General features: G+C 38.2%; 2 protein-coding genes and 1 long non-coding RNA gene across 3 annotated transcripts in view; 2 read left to right on the forward strand and 1 right to left on the reverse strand.

Annotated features, from left to right (window-relative positions):
* Window positions 1-22059, reverse strand: part of chrnb2 (cholinergic receptor, nicotinic, beta 2) — a 32133-nt gene extending 10074 nt beyond the window's left edge. Inside the window, exons 1-4 of the mRNA XM_077526362.1 lie at window positions 21654-22059; window positions 7641-7786; window positions 5118-5162; window positions 2796-2905 (exon numbers count right to left, since the gene is read on the reverse strand). Of these exons, the coding sequence (XP_077382488.1) occupies window positions 2796-2905; window positions 5118-5162; window positions 7641-7786; window positions 21654-21714 (362 nt within the window). The 5' untranslated portion in view covers window positions 21715-22059. The remainder of the gene's footprint in view (window positions 1-2795; window positions 2906-5117; window positions 5163-7640; window positions 7787-21653) is intronic.
* LOC144022008 (uncharacterized) lies at window positions 595-9890 on the forward strand. Its single transcript, XR_013284241.1, has 4 exons — window positions 595-885; window positions 1900-1951; window positions 2805-2977; window positions 9261-9890. It is a non-coding gene; the product is annotated as an uncharacterized LOC144022008 (long non-coding RNA).
* The window catches only part of cgna (cingulin a), a 36556-nt gene continuing 35050 nt past the window's right edge, over window positions 21623-23128 (forward strand). The window contains exon 1 of the mRNA XM_077526357.1: window positions 21623-21918. The gene's annotated coding sequence lies outside the window, so the exon portion shown is untranslated. The remainder of the gene's footprint in view (window positions 21919-23128) is intronic.

Below are 23128 nucleotides of genomic sequence, written 5' to 3' on the forward strand. Positions count from 1 at the left end.
ACATTTATAATGTAAACTAAAAAGTGTGACAGGAGGCCGTGTTTCCCCCCTGAGCATAGAGAACAGTGGAACATGACAAATCTCATTATGCAAAACCAGTTCAACGAGCTCGATTTTGCAGACCACCAAATATAGCAACATACAGGGAGACAAAGCTGCACAACCGTACACACAGACTTACACTCCTTGGCCACATCATTAGAAAAACCTGCACATATTGACAAGACCAAAAAGTTAATGTAATGTAAATACATCTTGTTTTATTCCTATTAGGACTGTCATTGTACTGTATTTGTCAAAATATGTTTATTATTGTGGTTAGGATTTGCAGTGGCATAACACTGCACTGCATCATATGGAAAGCTGATGAATATTTTGTTCCTCCAATGTCATGGAGGATTTTTTTTATTTATTTTTTATTTTTTGCTCAATCAAATTTTATTTAGTGTATCAGGAAATGATTATGATTAATTTAATTAATTAAATGATTAATTAAAAGGAACATACAATGGAACAAAACAAGTATAAGAAATGATTTTAACAGTTACAAACTAATTGTTGCCTGTCAATCAGAAACAAAAGGGGGGGGGGGTTGTCTTTTTATCCAGGCATATCCATAGCCAACTATAAGGGGCCTGATGCTTTGAGTATGCTGGCCTTATATGGTCATCATTTAAGGCAACATTTAGCAAAAATACATACATATAAATTAAATCATAAGAAAACGTCTTAGATTTCAGCTCATAAACAGAAGCATTATGTTTATGTTCTTGTTTAGTGTCTATAAAAAGTCTTTTCTGTTGGCTGTCAACAACAGTTGGCTAAAAACTAAAATGGTGGCACCTGACGTCAACTGGGTGTGGCAGTGGCTGTCTGTATCTTAAGGTAGTGTTTCTATAATTACTTCGAGCTATGTAGCTAACAAGTATGTTAAAAGTGGATAGAGTATTTCAAATAATATACTCGAGTTGCAACGGCATGAACACTGAATGTACCAAATGTACAATATATAGATATTGTTTAGCATGTTCCCAAATGCTAGCCTAGCTATAAATTAGCATGTGACTGTCTTACCAGAAAACTGCTCAACCTAATTATATGAAACATTGTTAGGGTACAAAACATGTACCAAAGAATAACATATTCAATGTTAATTCCAAACCAGGAATATTTACTTTATTGTCGTGAAAACTTAAGAGGACTGAGGGCTTGTCTTCATTGCTTGACGTTTACAACTTGGTCTTTTGAATCATTTCATTTCATACCAGCTGAAGAATTGAACGCCTTCCATATAATTTACTGCTTTTCATGTACAGTATTAAATTCATATTCACTATCTGGAATTATTGTTTTTCTTTCTTGCTTAGAGCAGCTCTTGTATTAAATTGCATTGGATTCAATATGTGCAGATAATGTGAAAGTGAAAAACATTTGCTTGTGTGTGTGATTTTTTATTTTATTTTTTTTAACACGGGGACTCAAAGTCATTAAACAAAAGTAGTTAAACACTTTAATCAATTATCTTTAAACCTGCTGCCAAGAGAGATTATTGTCATACTGTACTTAGAAAGTTGTTTTGAGCAGCCAGCCTGGCGTCATTAAGATTAGCAGGCTCATTTTTTTAAATCATAGGTTGGGTCAGAAAAGGTGAACTACTGAATTGATTTATATTCATTTTTAATATGTACTATAGTGTATAAGTATTTTAACATGAGTTGCTTCCTCCGACATCTGAAACTTGAACAGTTGTCAAAAAAAGATGCCGAGGAAGAAATCTGCAATAGCTCATTTTAGGTCACTTGGGGGCAGCAGAACCAGACTTCAAATCTAAAAAACATCTTAAAAAGTGTCAACTTGAGAGTTGAGCCTAACTACACTTTGATGTTTCTTTCCTTTCAGAGTTCTCCACTATTTTTCTCCTCTGAAGCCAAAGTAAATCACCTCATCTCAGGTAATAAGGATTTTTTTTTTTTCATTTGGTTTCCATGACAACTGGGAGAAACCCTCGCCTGATGATTTCCCACATTGCTGACATTTACACAGGACCAAAGGAGAACAAATCTAAAATGTAAAACACACTAGATGAGTGATGGCAATGGACTACGCAATACATGTAATACAAAATTTACTGTATTCAAATTACGATAAGGAAGTGCATACATTGAAGAAAAGATAAGATGAAAAGGTCAATTATAACATGCAGGTTGACCATTTTGTGCACAATTACGGCTCGCTTGTATGATTAATGCATAAGTCAAAAATTATGTTGTATGTATGTTCATCCTAATTAAAGTGATGTAGATTCCAGTTAATGTATTTGTTCCATTAAGAAGGACCTGCAAGGACACTTTTTTTTAAATAATGTTTTCACATTTATTTATTTATTTATTTATTTATTTATTACAAAGTGACATAAAATGGTAGTTAATGTGATCCGATAAGCAACCTGTTATTCCTATTTCCAGTGGGAAGAAATGCCCAAACAAGTGTGTTCTGTTCTAGGTTGCACATGGCGGTGTCAAAGTGTTTTCATGCATGTGCCTGCGCTACTAATCGCTCCAGATGAGCAGGCGGGCACCTTACCTAGCAGAAAACCATGCAGCCTGTCCACTTGTGTGTGTGTGTGTGTGTGTGTGTGTGTGTGTGCATGCGTGCGGATGGACAAATGAGGCAAAGTGCTTTGAGAGCAGTTAAGGTAGAGAGGTTACCCTGCATGAATGCCCGCCATTTAGCCTGAGCATGCACGTGTGAGTTTATTTACTTATTTCTTCTTTTTTTTTTTGGGGAACACTCACTTGTTGTAGAGCACCACGTCAGGCAGCCAGATGTGTTTGGAGGGCAGCCTGACCTTCATCATGCCGTCAAACTCCTCGGGGGCCCAAGTCAGGCGATAGTCCTGCCACTCCTGAGGGCCGATTTCAAAACAAGAGCACAGGCGGTAATGTCACACATCAGCACTGGGAGGACATCTCGAGAGGTGAGAGGAAAGAGTCTGTCTCTTCTTCTTTAAATCATCGGCGTGATGTCCGCGCAGTCGTCCGGTTTACTTTTTACAAGGGAGGCTTGAGCCCACGTGGCCGCAAAGCAATCCGCTTGATTAAATTGTGACCACGGTGTTGTTATTGCACGTGTGTCCTATATTTCAGTTCACCTTGCGTCGAAAAACTAGTCTTTGAACATGTTTGCCGTGTTTTGGGTCACTCGTAGCGGTCGAATGTGACTGAACTGAACAATTACAAAGAAATTACGGTTGGCTGCAATGGAAAAAAAAACTGTGACTACTGGATGTCTGATGTTTTGAGGTTATTGCTTATTCTCCAAAATGATGATGATGATGATGATTATTATTTACATTTTTATTTTATTAGAATTTATAATAATTTATTATTTATTAAATCTTGAAGCATCTTTCAAGACCCTCAAGGATGTGGTACTACAGTTAAAAAACAATTCAAAACTAAATATTTAAATAAAATTGACTTATATATATATATATATATATATATATATATATATATATATATATATATATATATATATATAATTGTCCGAAGCAATTTTTTTTTTAATTGTGACAAAATGACAACAAATAAGGCAAGTTTCCACATTATGTGCATTTTCTTTACTTCACATTTAATATATTACAATTTAATTATTTATTCAATTTAGTTTATTCAAATTGTATGAAAACCCCTGTACAATATTATTGTATTCCTATTCAAATTTTGTTTTAGTCCACGTTTGGTTTTAGTTTGCAGTCTTTTGGTCTGCTTGAGGTTTCTCCATATGTAATATGCCTTGAGATAACCTCTGTTTTGAATTGTCGTTATATTGAACTCACTGCAGTACATTTACCTCATCATTAAGTTGGTACTTAAAATATCTTCATGTATGTAAAATGAAACTGGCTTGTTAAACGGCAAGTCAGATCAAAATAGTGGAAATATAATCCCTTCTATGTGCCCCTATTTGTGATTAATATTGCGTTTGTGGAATAAGAATTCAAAAGATAAAGCCACCTTTTATCTCAAACAACCCCCTGCCATCATCTAAAATTGACGACAAAATGCCTTCGGGCTTGCATTGTGAATGTCACATGACCAAACCCAGAAAAATGGTGAGCTGTAACGTTTGTAATAGCAAAGATTTTTTATATATTTATTTATTTATTTTTGGTCAAGTTGACAGAACCAGAGTATACCATATTTATTTGGTATGTCACCGTCATTTGTAATTTCTCAAAAACTTAACTCAGTTTCATGGAAACTGTTGACGAGACTGTTTTGGAATCCAACAATTAAATTTTTTTGTGTATTGTATATGGCCCAGAGGCTTGCGGTTTCACACCGCCATGCCGCAACCGTGATGCATTCCGCTCATCACCATTCGTCCCGTCCGGCGACAGGCGGCCTTGGTTCCCCGCCGTTCTCATCCAAAGAGCATCGATAGCCGTTCTACGTTCGCTTACATGTCATAAATCCTTGCCCTTACTCAGCAAATATTGTGCACATTGTGCGCCAATCTGTAAATAATCCAATCATGAATTATGTGCAAATGATATGCCAGTCATTGGCTTTCATGTGTGGATCCATATTTATGTGCACGTTGAACACATTGTCCTCATTTGCTCGGAAACGTCGCTTAATACGTCAATTAACACCTCTAAAACAGTTTCTCAGATATATTATTTTCTTACATAATTGCATTTACAGCTATCAAATCTAAACACTATGGCAGATTGTGAGAGCTCAGTCACTGTCACATTAGTCAGCACTTTCACATGCTGAGTCACTAAAAAGGACAGACTCAGAAAGTAAACACCCACTGTGTCATAACACCCTCTTTTGTAACATGATACATCATCACCCTGACATACATCCCAGTGGAAAGGAGAGATATTTTTGAATTTGTGACAATATCTTTTTATATTTCATGAGACAGGCAGATGTTTGCTATAACTTCTCTCGTGTGCTGTACATGGATTGCAATGCATTTGTATTTAATCTATAAGAATTGTTAGTTTTCAATTATGTATTGGTAAATGTTCAGATGTTTTCACCTCATTAGACCTAATGTGTGTCCAATGCATGTTTGTAAATTTAAGAGTGAAGGGTCACCTGTGTCAGCCAGACATTTGTGGTCATCACCTGCTCGCGTTCATGCTGCGGGAGAACAACAACAGAACATACACATTTTAAGATGATTGTCAAACTATAGTTGGCCAGTATAGACGCTACTGTATAAATTTAGCGTATGGTACCAACCAATCTCGATAACTTGTTGATGTAATTTATGGATCCCAAACATGACCTACAAAACTCACTTGATAATAGGGCTGCTCTATTATGAAGAAATTATTCATCACAATTAACTTGGTAATGCTTGCAATCACAGTTCCGACAATTATTTTGTTTTTTGGTACAAAACTACTACACAAATTTCTCAAATCCACATAAAATTGGGTGGACGTGTCAACAGGACACACAAAAAGACTATTAAAAAAAAAAAGCCTCCTCTAAATAGAACAGGAAGTCTGCCATTTTGGTTTGAAACAGTCATTTTGGGTGAATTCCAGCCAGGGATCGTACTTGGACGAACTCCTACGAGGGAATTCACTCAAATGAGCGCCAATCTCCAAGACTAAACCATTTGATATGTGGCAACAAAGTTAGATGATTTGCTACAAAGCGGGATTATTATCCGAGGGGAAAAGCTCCCTAAACACACAAAGATATTATATATCTGTTTTATTAAATCGGCGCAGTTTAACTTTATTCGCAAGGATCTCACATGCTGCACAGAATTCAATCAAAGATAAGGAATTTAGCTCGGCTAATTAGCACTTGACTTCACATTTCCTGGGATTTACATCATTAGACCGCCTCATTTTCAGCTCTCGCTATACGAGCTGACCACAAATCACTTTTCGCAGACGGGAAAATCAATTTAAGTGCCGTATAGCAGTGCGTTAATGCTTTCCAGAAGTAGTCGTTATCGTCAAATTATCACAAATTAGAGACCATTTTGTACAAATCTAATGCAGCATAATGAGTAGAAAGCGATGGTGGATTTTGAGGTCATTAGCGTAAAAGAAATAATATACCCTCATTTTTTGCAATGATAATAGGCGTTAACCTCAAGGCCCACATCATTTTTTTTTTCATTACATCTGTTCAAAACTAACCATAAAAATGATGATTGCCAAATGGAAGGCCGACTGTGTAATATGATGGAAGGTTATTGGGGCAGCAACCTGTCCGATCAAAAAGGGAACAAAGACTCAAGAGTATGAAAATTGTTGTGGATGGCAATAAAGGTTAGCCTAGCTAGCTTCTACTATTCTGGTCACCGCTTGTTTCAAATGATTCATATCAGCGGGACAAGGTCAGCAACACGAAATGAAGCTACATCTCTGTTGACAAACTGTTATGTCCAAAAATGTGCAGGCAACAATTGTGTGATAACAACAACTTTATTCATATTACAACGCGCACTAACCAAAATTGAGACCAGGTTTATAAGTTTCCATTATAGTTAGCTTTTATTTTATTTTGACTTTGACTTTTAAAATTATTTAGTTTTTTTTTTCAGTGCTTCATTTTAGTTCAGGTTTTTATTAGATTTAGTATTAGTTTTTTTTAAATATATGGCATATTTGTCAAGCGCAAAATATAAAAAAGAAAAAGGTCACCAAGTGTTATGTAATAACGTAAACTACATTTCTTAAAGGGACACTTGTCTCATCGAACAATTTTCAGCTGTGAAAAGTTAATATTTTGTCCAGAATGAATTTAATTGCATCATTATTTCTCATGTACAATTAATACCTTTAAAAATTATTTTTTCTACTTGCTGTCCACTGATGATGACATCACCTGTGCTGCGGAAGTCGGTAACGGCCAATCACGGCTCACCTGTTTTCTGGGTTTGGTCATTAAAACTGTGCCATGATTGGTCGTTACCTACTTCCTCAGCACAGGTGATGTCATCAACAGTCGACAGCAAGTAGAATAATTACTTTTTAAAGGTGTTAATTGTACATGAAAAATAATGAAGTTAACACAATAATTGACAAAATATTAACTGCTGAAAATGGCCTTCCTTCTGTCACTATGAATGTATATCAATAGCAAAATTTAAAACATTTAAAATTGAAAACTAAAAGCTCAGGTATGATATTAATTGACAACGACGAAAATTAAGGACATATTTGCTATTGTTATAGTTTCATAACATCTTTGGGGTTTTTTGTTTTTTTAAAAGCATTTTTGTGTTTGTTTTATCTGCTTTTTTTTCATTTTTAGTTTTAATTATTTCTTTTCATTAACTATATTGACCTTGATTGGGACAATTTGTAACCCTGTTAAAAAGCATCGATTTGCTTTATGATACCATGTCATAACAGTTGCCACTTATGGAACTATTTGGCAAAAAAAAAAAAGACCTGTAACATGCTCACTTGAATATATGTAAATACATGAATGCTTTAATTTGTTTTTATACCAATCCGGTGAAATGTGTTTACGTGGCGGAAAAAATATCAACCATTAATCGATTTCAACTCAACTTTCACCACATTACAAAACGTCTTTAGTCATTCAACCCCTATCAGATGAATGAAAGAGGTGTCGTATGCTCACCACACTGATGAGTTGGGCCAGCGACACCATCAGCTGCACAGTCACCAGCTCAGAGCCGTTAGTGGCGGGACGGATCAGCTTGTTGTAGTGGGCGGGATTCAAGAGATGTTCCACCAATCGCTCTTCCGTGTCCGCCCCGAGGCTGCCTGCGATGACAGCACGTAGTTAGCTACCGTGAAAGAATGTGTCACTTATGTCTGTCTTGGGATTCAATTGTACTTTCACGAGCATTAGGCGGGGCTGATCCATTTCACCCAAAACACAACCGCTTCCTGTCTTCTCGCTGTCATGATGACCTCACACTTTCCCCTCCTTGCTGTTAACAGGGTTACGATCCCAACCCTGCAATCAGAAGCTTTTAACGGCCTAGCAGGAAAACAAACAAGTCTTGCGATGACTGATTCACACACTCTGGGAGGACTTAATGACTTCTTAATGGGATCGCACACTTACATAATAGCATCGTGTTTTCACAAGGAAATAATAATAATAAAAAAAAAAGTGGTATCAAAAGCTAAGTACGATTTATAACTTGACTATTTTGTTTTAACATTATCTCTCAAGGTTAGGCTTCCGACAGAACATTTACATGAGGGTTTTTTTTTTTTGTTTTTTTGTTTTTTTTAATTTATATATAACTCATTCTCTACCAGCCATTTTCACAGAAGTAATCCCGTACGCTCCCGGCTGTTTTACTGCATTTTGACTGATTTTGCAAGGCCCGCAGAATATTGTGTTCTATTGCTATAAAAACATGGAACCTATCAAAAGAAAGATTAAAGTCTCTTCTTTCATCAGGAAAAAATATATATTTCTATCTGTTTCCGTTTTGCAGCAATTAGCATTAGAATATTGCTAAGTTTAATCAATTTTCGCAAATGTATTTAAAATTGTGAGTAATTGAGCTTCTTTTCAACATGGCCCTGGTTGATCTCCTTTGCTCTGCTGCCACCTGCTGGCTGTATGTGTAATAACTACCATTACTGCAACCATTCTTTGCCGTTGAGAGACTGCATCAAAGCTTTCTGTATGCTCTAGCATAAAAAAAAACAAAAACATATAAATACGTCTTTGGGAATGTTTAAAACATTAAAACAAAAAAAACAAAAAACATATTTATACGTTTTTGGGAGGAAATTAGTTTTAATAACCCTATTAAAACTCTTTTACTGACACACGTTATCCAAAAAACAACCCGGCAGCCCATTGAAAAGAGATACATTGCTGCCATCTGCTGGCCATAGTTAGTGGCTGTTTTTGATTTCGCAACCCCATTAACTAGACAGCGCTCCACGATTTTATGCATTGCCCACTGATTAAAAAAAAAAAAAAAAAAAAAACGGTAGTTGACGTCAATTAACGTTTATGGCGGCCTACATCGTGATTTTAGGAATTGTTATTAAACGTTTTTGGCGGTAAAAGAGTTAAGACTGTGGCAAAGGAAAATAGAAATCCTACTTGGTGCTTGCCACATTTTTTTAAAGCATTTTGGTGAATAATTTTAATAGGAGTCTGTTTACATTTTTTCAAGGTAGCAGGATTATTTTGAGTCTTCTTTGTCTTCTCTCCACTGTTGTTCCCCATGTCAGTGCACATATTCATGTGTATTTCCCTCCCCAGCATCCGACGGTCCCTTCATCGTTTGGTTGGTGCCCTGCAGCACCGAGCCTTGCTCAGCCGAGCGGAATGATAGCCTCTGTCTCGGGATCAATGAGGACTCTACTCCTACCGCATCACGCAACTCTCCTCCTTGGCCTTCCCTCCCTCCTTCCCCTCTTTTTTAACCTTCCGTTCTCTGCACTCTTTTCCATCCTTTCGCAACATCCGAGACAGCCCGTATGTTCTTTTACTGGCTGTCTCCATCCCGCTCGCATTCTTCCTGTTATCGCCATCTCCTCGGAATGTATTGCTGACAGACGCTGTCCATTTATTGGCTCGTTCCCGTCTAATACAACATCATCAATACGAGGCCTGTCAGCATGCGTGTATGTGTGTGTGTAGCGTTGGTTTTATTTATGGCATGTGGGTGCCGATATGAGTCCGGTTGTGTGCACATATTCATCGGGGAAATAAGCATTACGGAGCCATATGACTAATGTGCAATACTCCCAGAAGCTCGAGGCAATAAGAGCACTGTGAGACAGGAAGGAGGAAGCAGTCCACTTAAACAATGATGGGGCAGAACACATTCCCTTCATCTCAGTGCTCATCATGTGGCTGACGCGCAAACTAATATCAGGATACTTGAAAGGCTTTTCTTTACAAGCGGGGCTCTTGTGTGGCGACATTACAAGATAGTTCATAGGACAGCCAAGGAAGAAGCCATAACTTTTTGGTAAGAATCAGGACAATGGTCAAGCTTCAGGTATTTATCATCACCGTTTGAGTCTCTATGGAGTCAATCAATGGAATCCCTAGATTCGAGGGGTCTTTCGTCCCTCTCCTGTCACTCCCTGTGGATCTCTAAAAATAAAATAGTGGAAAATATTTTTTTTATATTTATTTATTTATTTTTTATAAAATATTTAAATCAATTAATGATTAAATTAAAAATGAATAAATACTTATTCAAAAAATGTCAGTCCAAAGTTGTCAGAAAAAGTGACAAAAGGCAGATGAAAGTTTTTGTTTTTTTAAGCTTGCCTAAAAATGTCCCAAAAGTGACCACTAAATGTTCAAAAAAAGAAGGAAAGCAGAAAACTACCATAAAATGTTCATGAAATTGCCAAAACTGTCAGACAATTGAATAATAAAGGCAGAAAAGAAAATGTTCAAAAAGTAACCATAAAATATCCCCAAAAAAAGAGAAGGCAGAAAATTACCTGAAATGTCTTTGCCAAAAAAAGGCATAAAATAGATTAAAAAAAAATCAGAAAAAGAAAATGTTCAAGAAGTGACTATACAAACTCCAAAACTAAAAGAAGAAATCCTGAAAATTACCATAAAATGTCCACAAAATTGCCAGAAATATCAGAAAAATTATAGCAAAAAAGGCAGAAAAATATGTTAAAAATAAAATCTCCAAAAAAGGAAGAAGAGATAAAATTACCATATGTCCATAAAATCGGCAAAAATGTCAGAAATTTTACAGAAAGGCAGAAAAATCTAAAACTGTATGAAAAATTTCTATAACAACAACAACAACAAAGTCCAAAAACAGAAAAATGATCGAAGAAAATAAAGAAAATAAATTTGATCCTGCCTATTTTTCTATTATGGTATTGTATTTACACTAACACACTGTTTTATTCCCACAATGTTCAATTGTTTCACGGCTCCAGATATAGGCTCTTTTGACAATAAAGGTTGCTGACTCATATACGAGAATATTAGTTTGGCACAACTCTCTTCATCTCCCCCTACAAATCAGGAAGTCACCTGGTACATATTTCAAAATAAAATGTGAGTCCCACAGCCTGTCACAAAACTTAGCAAGACTTGAAAATGGAGACAAAAAAAAGATCCAAAATCCCACGACGCGCTATGTTTTGGAAAAACAGGCCTGTCACGGCCTCCGGGAGCCTCGTGTAAATGTAGCCTAACTAACAAACAGATGGACAAACAATTCAACTTTGGCGAAGGCCTGCGCTCGCCTGAGACATTCTTAGTTGGAATCTCCGGGCTTTGTCATGCAAATCCAGCACGGCCTGCAGTGTAAATCTGTGCGGAAGCGTGTTCAACCCGGTGTTGGTAATTCCGAGCTTGCGTATTTGGCAAAAGTATTTGTGCCGTTGTTTGTGCAAAATGGCGGTTTAAAGGTTGGGTTTAAGCTCAAATGCTAAGTGGCTCTTCCTTAAAAACAAAAAAACAAAAGAAAAGAGGGACCGCCTGTGCGGCTGTGTCACGCTAAAGGCCGAGCGGAGTCCTTGTAATGTGGCTGCTAGCTAAGGTCTGATCCTGCTTGTTTTCCAGTGCAAATATTGCAAACTTAATGTGACACTATGAATATTTCAGCAGGACTTCCCATTAGACCTCGAAGCGAGAGAACTTACGCACCGCCATGCGTGCGCAACCAAACACATACACGAGTGAGTTCACATTATTACTGCGAGGTCTACACAAATGTGGGAAAAATGAGGGCATACGAGAGTTAAATAGAATTAGACTATAGTGATCATCTCTTTATGAGGGCGATAATAAAAATAGAGTTGCCTTCCCTGCGATGTACTCGCCTGAAGAGGCTTTTTGGCTGTAGCAGGGATCATTATTTGCTCTAATATTCATAAATCAATAACGGTGCACATCCACTGAACTACTGGCAGCGGCCAATTGGCTGTGTGGTGCCAACAGAGCAGAGATATCAATATTGATCGTGTGCACAGCCGCTGCATCGCACAAAGCCAAACCGCTGTGCACTAACTGGATGTGAGGAGCCGTTGTCTGTGGCGTCAACAAACTCTGCTGGGTGCACATATGTGATGACTGCTCATATAGAGAAGATGAGATAACTCTATTGATCTCCACAGGGGAAATTCAAGTGTTACAGAGTGAAGCAGCACACAATAATAAAGAATACTCTCATATTTATGCACATTTCTATTCTTACAAACAGCATGCTTTAATACTGGCTATCTCAAAAAAGGTTTGTTTTGTGGATCTTTTTGCAGGCAAGCCACCAAATTTGAGAAGAAAAACAAAGCAGAAAAACATTGAAGGAGCATCAGGAATTTCTGGCTGTAAGTACATGTGACAACAATTCACTGTCTTCCTCAAGTCTGGCATATGGCGGGACCAAAGCCGAATGTTAAAAGAACAAAAACTACTCCCAAACACGTGGGAGAATATGTTGCGGTCTGATGAGACCAAGGTTGAACTTTTTGGTAGATTTATTTAGGGAATTATGAACTAAACCTTCAGGCTTCTGCTAAAAAGAAAGAAAATGTAAAAACAGGTCTTGGGGGGGCATCTTGAATTTGGGGGCCACCATCTTGGAATTTTTAGTGACCAGCAGTATTTTTGAAAAGAGTGGCATTTGAAGAGTCAAGCAAATGTCATGTTCGTATCACTATTTCAGCAATTCTTACTATATTTCAAAGCGAAAGTTACATTCATGTACACGTGTCATGAAGTTTGAGATCTGCATTTGACCCACCACAGACTTGACTTGACTTGAATCGTCTTATTGGAGATGTACACCAGATATGAATCGAGCAACTTATGTTTTTATGGAAAATGCATTTAAGTGCTTAATGCCATTTATTTTATTTTTTTCATTTATAGCGTCCGTCAATTATACGCATATTTTCACTATTCGTGGACCAGACCGGTCCCTATTCAGATTACGGGGTTCCAAAGTAAAACCAGTTTTCAATGCAAAGGCATGTTAGTGTTGGTTTTTGCTGTACTGTAAGGATAATGGCAAAGGATGTACAAAGTACAAAGGATGTAACGATAATGGCAATGTTGTGATATTGCGATATTAAAAGTGCCACAATATCAGCATTATTTCACAACATTAAAAGCAGCACATCCGTTAAAAAAGCGAGGTTGAATTCCATTTCTGCAGTTCTAGCACCCTCTAGCGGTTAGTTCTTGAGTGCCGTTTAATTTTAATTGGGAATGTTTTGGACACTGCGGTGGTTATCACTCCTATGAAACAGTCATGCCAGAAAATAAGTTTCAACATCTGTCAAAGAAGACTTTACTTTTGGCAAAAACTTCAATGTGGATCTTTTAAATGTAAACTTCATGGTCCACTTTCACCTAAATTGAACCCTTCCAATCAAAGCTCCTCCCCTCATCTACTCGAAAGCTTTCCAGCCCTCTGGTGTGTCACTAATGGTATTGTTGCTCCTGTGATGGCTTCAATCTCGAGTTGAAAGTTCACATAAAGCCTGTCAGCGCGTTTCATGACAATAAAAGCGCCTTAAATCTTAATTAACAACCACGTTGCCAGAGTGAAAACTCTCTTATCTGCTTCTTCTTGCGGCCCGCTTAAGTTTCTATTAAACCTCTGCTCTCCCGCCGCCGCGCTCTCCTAATCTCCTGGGTTAGCACGGCCGCGCATTCGTCCACACGCTCTCACGCACGCATACGGACACACTCATTCCGCACATCTGCGCACGTGCGGGCCTGTACGTGCGGATGTGATCCTGCTGCAGTGTGTTGGGAGTCGCTCCAAAAAGGATGGCGACGGAAAGTCAATGCAGACGCACACATACTGGGAGAGAGAGGAGGGGGAGGGAGGGGGATTGTTGAGATGCTGCAGAGATCAGTGGTGCAGCAGAGCAGTGATGACAGTCTGACTGACTGAGCAGAACTTGTAGCGGTGACGGGGAAATAATTTGTTGTCGCTCACGCACATGCACCAAAAAACGAGGACGGCGTCACGGTGCGACAAACACATTGTTTGTGTTTAAAACCAAAAAGTACTGTGCAGCGATTGTGTAAGGCACATCTGGTTCATAGTGAAGAGGTCCAGGGTTCAAATGTCAGTTTGGATGTTCTGCCTGTGCTCTGAATTTCTTCCTCCCACATTCCAAAAACATGTTAGCTTCTTTGAAGCTCTGAATTGTCCATCGGCGCGAATGCGAGCGTGAATGCTTGCTTGTCTATATCTGCTCATGATTGGCTGACGCCCAATCCATGGTGGTCTCACCCCAAGTCAGCTCACCCGTGACCCTAATCCTGACAACTCGCAACATAAACAACAAAAGAGGAAGTAGACAGATTTGGGTTTTCAAACTGGAAAAATAAAGTCGCTATTTTGAATTTGTGTCAGCTACAGACAAAAATATTAAGGTTCATTGTACACTTAGTGCTGACGACAAAGTGATATCTAGCTTCAAAAATACAACATTAAATTAGAGGAAACTTTCAAGCTTACAAAGTTCCAGCATGTTGAGCGAAGTGAGTTTCTCCTAAAGTAGGAAGTCCTCCACCACTCAAATAGCAAAAACTGGACTTTAGTGCCCAAAAATAAATAAATAAATAAATAAAGTGTTCCCTTGTTTTTCGCTGGGGTTAGGTTCCAAAAAATACTAAATAAGATAAATAAATAAATAAATAAATAATAATAACATTTGAAACGATGCCTGTCATGACTGGGTCATGCCAGGGTTAAGCTTGGGTCATGCAAGGGTTATGTTTGTGTCATGACCGTGAGGTCAAGTGTCTGTTTTGAACTGATGTAACCAGCATCTAGTTTCAACTGATAATACCCTATGTGATGTCAGAAGCTGTGTGATGTCAGGAATCTTTCATCTCTTTATCTAGTCAACAGCCAATCAGATAATTCCATGTCAGTCCTGTTACCCACATGTCTAGCCACAACCAATCAGTTTGATTCCCTGTCTATCCAAGCTGTCTGAGAAATGTGTGTGTTTTGTCGGATTATTCCTCTGTCCAACTGGCCACTTGCTTCTCTCTTCCTCGATGCCTTCTCGTTGTTTCTGGTCAAGTGAAGTTAGTTCCACGCCTTTTGATGTTATGCGAATAAAGTGTTAAAACTCTTATTTATGTCTGCGTTTTGGGATCCAAACCTCAGAACCTAACAGAGGCTGTGAAAAGTAAAAAAAAAAAAAAACAAGTACTGGTATTTATGTTAAGTAAAGTAGTAAGTTACTAGTAAAGTAACTTGGAATCTATTACTTTTAAAAGCAAGAAATCAATAAAGTAACTGAAAAAAATACATATAGCACAAGGACATGCTGGTGAATTACAATTCATTGTTATATTGGAAGTGTCTTGACCGCTCTCTGTCATTTACTTTGTGTTGATTATTTTGTTGTTGTTGTTGTTGTTGATCAGGGGCAGATAACATAAGCTTTACTTCTTTCTGTCCCTTTTCATTTTTCTTTTTTAAGGAATGAAATAAAACTGAATTGAATAGAATTTATTTGAAAGTAACAAAGTTACTTTTTCAAGGTAACAGTAGCAAAATGAAAATGAGAGGAAGAAGTCGAGTGTTGCCACTAAATTTTCTGCTTGTACCCCTAAAATTTTTAAGTTAGGGGCCATTATGCTCCGAGTAGATACTCGTCGGTTGGCAGAACTGTGAGAGGGAGGGCTGCGCCACCGTGGGAGTGGTCAGACCCGACTCCAGTAATCCATTCAAAGTGGCACCTTTCAATCACTTCAAATGTTTCTTGCTTGTCTCAACATGGTGGAAACATGTGAAGTGGTCACTTGGAGCCCGCCCCCCAATCTCGATCATTCGTGTGCCCCCCTTCCATTTGTACTAGCTTGAAGGCATTCAACACTGGAGTTTCCACTGTTTAATCTGAGCGTCATCATGCAGTAACCCTTGCATAAGGTCAGCACCGCACCACAGACCTGTTCATTATGCATGGCCCGGCGGGCGAAAAGAGAGAGGGAAGTCGGGGAGTGTTGTTAGACATCCCCATACGACGGCGTGTAAAAACAGGTGCTGAAATGCCCTTGAGCGTCCTTGCGCAGACGGCAAACGCCACCGCCACTCCATATGTGCGCGTTCAGCGACGCTAAAGTCTTAAGGACGAAAATGTGGCCCGTGTGGGGCCGGTTAATTTAAAGACTTAATTCTTCCCCCCGTGTCTCCCTTCATCACATGTATTGGCCCTGACGAGACGCGCCGGTGCGTTGGAGCGTGAAACGTCCCGTCCGTTTGCCTCGTCTCGGCTCAACGGGATGCTCCGCCATGCCAGCGCGGTCGCCGGCATCATCGTTATTAAAAACGGATTATTTCAAACGCACGTGTTGCGTTTTAAATGTTTCCCCGTGATTGAATGAGTATACGTGTTTGTGAGCCTGTATTCCTCCAAACATGTGTTGGCGCATGTTTGTAGTCTGGGAGGATAATAATGCTAATCAGATTTTCACCCTAAAGGAGGAATGAGTCATTAGTGCTCTGCTGCTTTGTCAGATGCTGCTTCAAGTCACATTTCATTTTGGGAGCATTTTTGTTCTGTCTCTCCGTGCACTCGCATTGAACCGCAACATCATAATAATCCAGTCATACCTTGACTTATGAGTTGAATTGGTTCATTGACCGAGCTCGTAAATCTCTTTTACTTGTCTATCAAATCAGTTTTCACAATTGAAATGACAGTACTTCAAAAGTTTGTAGATAACATACAAACAATGGTAACGTCCACACTAAATTTAGAAGTTTGGTTTAAAAGCAGGGCGGCGCGGTGGATGACTGGTTAGACCATCCGCCTCCCAAGTCTGAGGACTCGGACTCGAGTCCAGGCTTCGGCCCACGTGGGTCTTCTCCGGGTACTCCGGTCTCCTCCCACATTCCAGAGACATGCATGGCAGGATACTTGGGCGCTCTGAATTGTCCCTAGGTGTGCTTGTGCGTGTGGATAGTTGTTCGTCTCTGTGTGCCCTGTGATTGGCTGGCAACCAGTTCAGCCCAACCACCTACTGCCCATAGCCAGCTGGGATAGCCTCCAGCACCCCCGCAACCCTTGTGAGGAGCAAGCGGTTCAGAAAATGGATGGATGGATGGTTTCAAAGCACATGCTTTTCACCAGGAGAGTAACCCCTTTTCACACTGCACTCGCTCAGTGTAAAAGGGTCGCATAGCGGCATGGAAGACACCCAAGTTGACAGCATGCCCAAATTTGGAAGTGCTGACATAGCCGCCTACCAGGAAGTAAAAACGGTGACTTCTGCCACTGGCTTAAACAAGAAGCACCTCCACCTCCTCAAGATGTATCTTTCGTTGTTGCAAAAGAAAGGCTTTGCTCATTTTGAGAAGGAGGAAGAGGAGAATCCTTTACTAATGGCTTGGCAGGAACTTGGAAAGTTTAATCTCGTTCGTGGGCCACAGTTCCAACGAGACCGCTTTGAGGTATATTTCTGTCTTGCGCTACCGTAACTTGCTGCAACTAATCCAATTTTCATACCACCCTCGTCTTTCTTTTACTTTCTTTTTCAGGTTTTATGTACTGTACATGTCCAGCTTATTGCTAGCAGTCAATGGAAAAGCCTGTTGACTGACTGACTGACTGACTGAAAATTAGCATTAGACATCACAGGAGGGATTTACCTTAAAAAAAAATGAAAATTGTACACACAAATTCTGTTGGAACACATACAAGCAGGTAAGGTAATAATACTTAGTCATATATTCTTACTAATCTGTGGGAAATGAGTTGCATTATTAAAATTCCAATAGCCTTTCTTGTTTCCTGTTGCTACTCGTAGTTCTTATATTGTTATACGTTGTTCTTCTACGTTGTGTAGATGAGATTCTATTTTGTTGTTTTTGTTCCTGGCGTCGTCCTTCGGTTGTGTCTCTGTCCAGCTCGTTTAGCTTATAGCAGAGGTGTCCATACTTTTTCTTTTGAGGGCCACATAGAGAAAATCAGAAGGACGTAGGGGCCACATATGTTATGAAGAGAAATTGTGTTTAGTCCTAAAAATTGTACAAATTTGTTTGTGCTTTTGCATATTTAGAAAAATGCTACAGTATATAAACCAATTTATTTGTAATATGGCAGTAGGTTTATTATAGTTTTGGAATTTTTCATTTTAGTTAGTTTTTATTAGTTTTCAGGGTAGTTCTGTTAGTTTTTATTGGTTTAGTTCTTTAAAAAATGCTTAGTTTTAGTTTAGTTTGTTAGTTTCAGTATTAGTATTAGTTTTTTTTAATGTGTATTACATACTTTCAAACGTCATCAAAATAAATCTACTAAAAATTAAATTTAAAATCATCCCCAAAGGCTCATGCATTAAATTAATTACCAAAGACTAAAACAAAGAACATGTTTGCTATAATTATAGTTAGTTTTAGTTAGTTTTGTAAACATAAAATGTAATTTCAGTTAGTTTTCATTTTTTAAAAAGCATTTTCGTTTTTATTTCATTTCGGTAACTATTGTTTTTTGAATTTTAGTTTTTTCATTAGTTTTAGTTAACTAAAATAACCTTTAATGGCACCTGTTTTTCGATACTCTCCCTTCTTATTTGGACCATCTCCAAACACTTTTGTTTTGTTTATTTTATTTGAACTGAATCAAATGCCATTTTAGCATATGTCGGGGGCCACTGAAAAATGGACGGCGGGCCGCAAATGGCCCCCGGGCCGTAGTTTGGACACCACTGGCTTATAGCATGATTCACATTGACCTGTCGATTTCAGCTTTTGTTTGTACTTTTCACTGTGTATTTTCACATGTATTCTTGCTCTTCAAACTTTTTGTACGCTAATAATGTATTGAGACTGCTTTGGAGTCCGAAATTCAGCTACGCTGGTTTTCTGTCTGAAGAAGTACAATACATCAACGAAGGCCTACATTCACACGACGACACAATTGTTCTGTGCAACACTGGCGTGCAAACAAGAGTCAGACTGCAAGCCCCCAGGTACAAGCCTCTTGCCGCATCAGAGCCGTAACTGACGACTTATCCCCCTTTATCCACAGGATCCAGCGAAGCGGGATAATGCGGCGGCTGTGTGCACTTTCACACAGCGACACGCCACCCTGTAATCGGATAATTAGGTGACGTCATCGCAAGCTTCCGGTGCGTCGAAAGCGACAATTGCGAGAGAAGAAGGGAGTGTCAGGTGTTTAAACTTCCCGATTCATTCCATTCCGAGTCTCCCTTTTTCATGTCGGTGCTGTTTTTTTTTGTTTTTTTTCCCCCATTCCTTTTCTCCATAATCCATGAAGCCAATTTAGTCAAGTGCCATTCTTGTAGTTAGAATTGTCCAAAGTGTCTCTGTTAAGATGACAAATTAATTGGTCACTCAGAGGACCTGCCAAGCTGCTGATTGATCAATTGATTAAGAGTTGTGTCCCAGTGCAGATAGAGCATGGGTGAAACTCTTGAACACGATTCCCCGAGGGACAATTAAGGTGATGCCTTCTTCACTCACTGCCAGTAAATCTTTCTATTAGAAACAACATAGATGGAGTATCACTTCTATACCTCTTACAGTAAGTACTCCACAAGTGCATTAAGCATGCATGCGTTTACTGCTATACAGGGGGCGATTCTAGGATCAGAGATTTACGGGGTGGCTGTGTTGAAAAGTTTTTGGTGGGATGCGCAGCAAAAAGTGAAATTATAAAATACTAAATTTAAAGGGATACTTCACTTATTTAGCCCATTATAGCAATAAAGTTAATATTTTGTCTAGAATTAATTTGATACTTTAATTATTTTTCACGTACTATTAATAATAGTTAATAATTAATAATTTAAAAACACAAAACACTGTTTTCTAGGTTTGGTCATGTGACATTCACAAGCTGAGCTGTGATTGGTTACCTGAGCCCTTGTGATGTCATTTTCAGTCGACAACAAGTTGCAAAATGTATTATTAAAGATACTAATTGTACATGAAAAATAATTAAAATATAACATTTATTATAGGCAAAATATTGTTTGACTGCCAAAAATGGCTAAATAAAGTATCGCTTTAATTTTAAAACGTTTGCATGTGCATGCTAACTAATAGCAGCACATGGGCTTTCATATTAACATTTCCTAGCTTGAAAAAAAAAAATCAGCTAACACCTTATCTAGCAACATAATTAAACCGTAAATGCAGCAAAAAGGCAACCTGATAGTGGTGTGATGTGTTAGTATTGAGTGGCAAAAGGAATTAAATTTGCCACATATCCTGGTAAAAGCAAGTTACTTTACTTTCACGCCATATATTGGGATAATATATGTAAATCATGCTCAAAAGGTGGGAGGAGAGGTGGATCAATCCATTTCTTCAGTAAAAAGTGGTGTGTTGTATTATTATTTTTTTAATATTTTTAAAGAAGTTTCTATCTTGATAAAAAAAGAACACACAATTAAAAAAAAATCTCTAAAATTTTCAGCACCCATAAAAATGAGCTACACACCCCTATGCTGCTGTATGATTATTTCCTGCATTGCTGGGTGACGCGGCGTTTGTCCTTGATGACAGGAAGTTGTTTAGCTCAACCTGCCTCATATTAACCTGCCCACTCAAGGCCGAGACTTCCGTGTTAATGAGGGACGGAGAATGGAAGAATGTGTGGGCGGGTGATAACACGTTCTATTTTAAAAGGTAAAATAACTTCACATTAGACACTGATCCTATTAGCTCTCGCAGTGTGCACAATGCACATTTTTTTTGTGGTGCGACTATACCTCTGAAATAAAAACATTACAACATATTGATTATAAATTAAAAAGTAGATAAATGTATAAAACTTTACAAAATACATAAAGTTGACTATTTAATTCAATGCAATTTTATTTTTATTTTTTTTACATAATAGTAACATTATTTTTATTTTTACCTTTATTTATTTAGGTAAGGCAATCTAGAACCGATTCTGAATGCCACCAAAATATAATATTTTTAAAATATTTGAAATATATATAGTATAAACAAAAGTATGCCGAACGCCTTACAAATATTGAATCTTTTTAATATATCACAAATGAATTGAACTACCTGTATATGAAATGCATGGAATATAAATCAAAATGGCAGATATATTTCAAAATATATCATATTAAAAATGATTATACTATATTACAACTAAGTCTTGTAAATATATTTGAGAAAAATACAAATAGACTATATTAAATGTGTTTTGAATGTATTACAAACTCTAGAAAATATTTGTAAAATATATCACTAATTAGCAAAAGTGCATTAAACACTTGAAAATCTAAAAAATACACTCTAAACAATATTTTTTTAAAAAGCAAATTTATTGAAAAATAATTGGAATATAACAAATTATGTAAAATACTGAAATTTCCACTGTCTTAAAATGTATGCAAAATATTTTCAGTCGGTGTATGAAAAGCCTCATTAATAAATCAATGATGGGATATTTTTGTGGCAGTGACACTGGATCCACATTTAAAGTGACAGTGCATTTAATATAAAGCCACAGCTTGTACGTGTATGGTGATTTTTTCCCCCCCATTACAGTAGCCCATACATCATTAGTATGTGACGCTACATAGAAAAAGATGGTGACGAGTCTTCCTCTCATTCCCTTTTCCCTCCTAAATATTCCACACTGACTCCGCGCACAAACACGGACGGAAAGATGGAATTCGTAAATGGATGGAGTTACTCACCTCCCGCAATGGCGAGCAACATCAGCAGCCAGCCTTCCTCCATCATCCTCATCCTCACCATCCCGAGCCTGAAAGGTGTTCAACGAGGACCGCGGAGAATCCTCCTCTTCCTCCTTCCTTCCTTCCTCCTCTTCTTCCTCACGACCCAAACCTCCCTTCAGCGGCTACCTGGTACCCTGACGTCATGGTGGTGAGCCCCTGCGCCGACGATGGAGGACCACCAAGGGGAGAGGACGCGTGCAAATCGTCTCGCTTGGGTCCGCAGGTGAGCTCCGAGCCGCGGGTCGTGCTCCGGCGACGAGTGGGGAGGAGGGAGGGATGGAGGTGGTCTGCGGAGGAGTGGCGGAAGGGGAGGATGTGGTTCCTCCCCCCTCCTCTCTCCGCAGCTCGGCTAGCGACGCCTTCCCCACGCAAAGTCACTGTTTAATATGCAGCCACGCCGGACAAAACATTAGGTACACCCGCGTCATTCTGATGAGTCCGTATGTGTTGTGTTTGTAGAACTTATATTGCATCATATAAAACGGCTGTTTCTGAAATTTGGACCCTTTCATGTAAATAGACAGCATGGTGCACTAGTGGTCACTAGTTAGCTTATCGGCATCACAATGCTGGGTTCGAATCTCTGAAACAATTAAACTTAGCTTTCTGCACATTAAAACAAACATGTTAGCTTAATTGAAAATTAATGCAGTGATCCCATTGATTAACTTAAAAAAAGAAACAATATTTTGAAGTCTTTTTTTTTTTTTTTTTTTTTTTTTTACCCAAAAAATTCTTCCAAAATCGCTAATAAACATTCAATATACTCTTTCCACGATACATGGGGAAATACGGAAAATGTCGGGGGACAAACAAAACAACAATTTACAGAATTTTGTCAGCTTCAAATCCTTTATTTGTTAGGTAATGATAGTGGATCTTTTATGCATGCATGAAAAATGTATTATCAAAAATGAAAGAGCATGTGTTTTGTTCAGATTTAAAATTTTTGTCATGCAATTGATTAGGAAGTGTGTGGTCCTCTGTGAGCCCCTGATGAAAATTTATACTGCCCCCTGGTGGCCACAGTGCTCACACCAGGAGGAGCAGCACAATGTCAATTGAGCAGAAGCAAAAATGTATAGAATAAAGTATGTTAATAGTTAATTTTCTTACTATAAAAAAAAAAAAACTGCCAAAAAAATGTTGGGGGGTGGGTGGGGGGTAATAGAACAAAATAACGGTAATAATTTTATGGGGTTTGATGAATGCTCTAGTGATAGACCGAGATGGTTTTTTCAGGGCCGATGCCGATACTATTTGTTGTCAAGGAGCCAGATAACCGTTATTTGGAGCCGATATTTATTTGCAGTAAAAGAGAAAATAATAGCGTAAAAAAATAATAAAAATTACCTTTTCTTTTCATTGTAAACATAAAGACTAAACAGCTTTGTTGAATTCAAAATTTTAACAGAAATTGTAGATAGCTTCCA

Source organism: Festucalex cinctus, chromosome 7 (assembly GCF_051991245.1).
Source record: "Festucalex cinctus isolate MCC-2025b chromosome 7, RoL_Fcin_1.0, whole genome shotgun sequence".
NCBI lineage: Eukaryota > Metazoa > Chordata > Actinopteri > Syngnathiformes > Syngnathidae > Festucalex > Festucalex cinctus.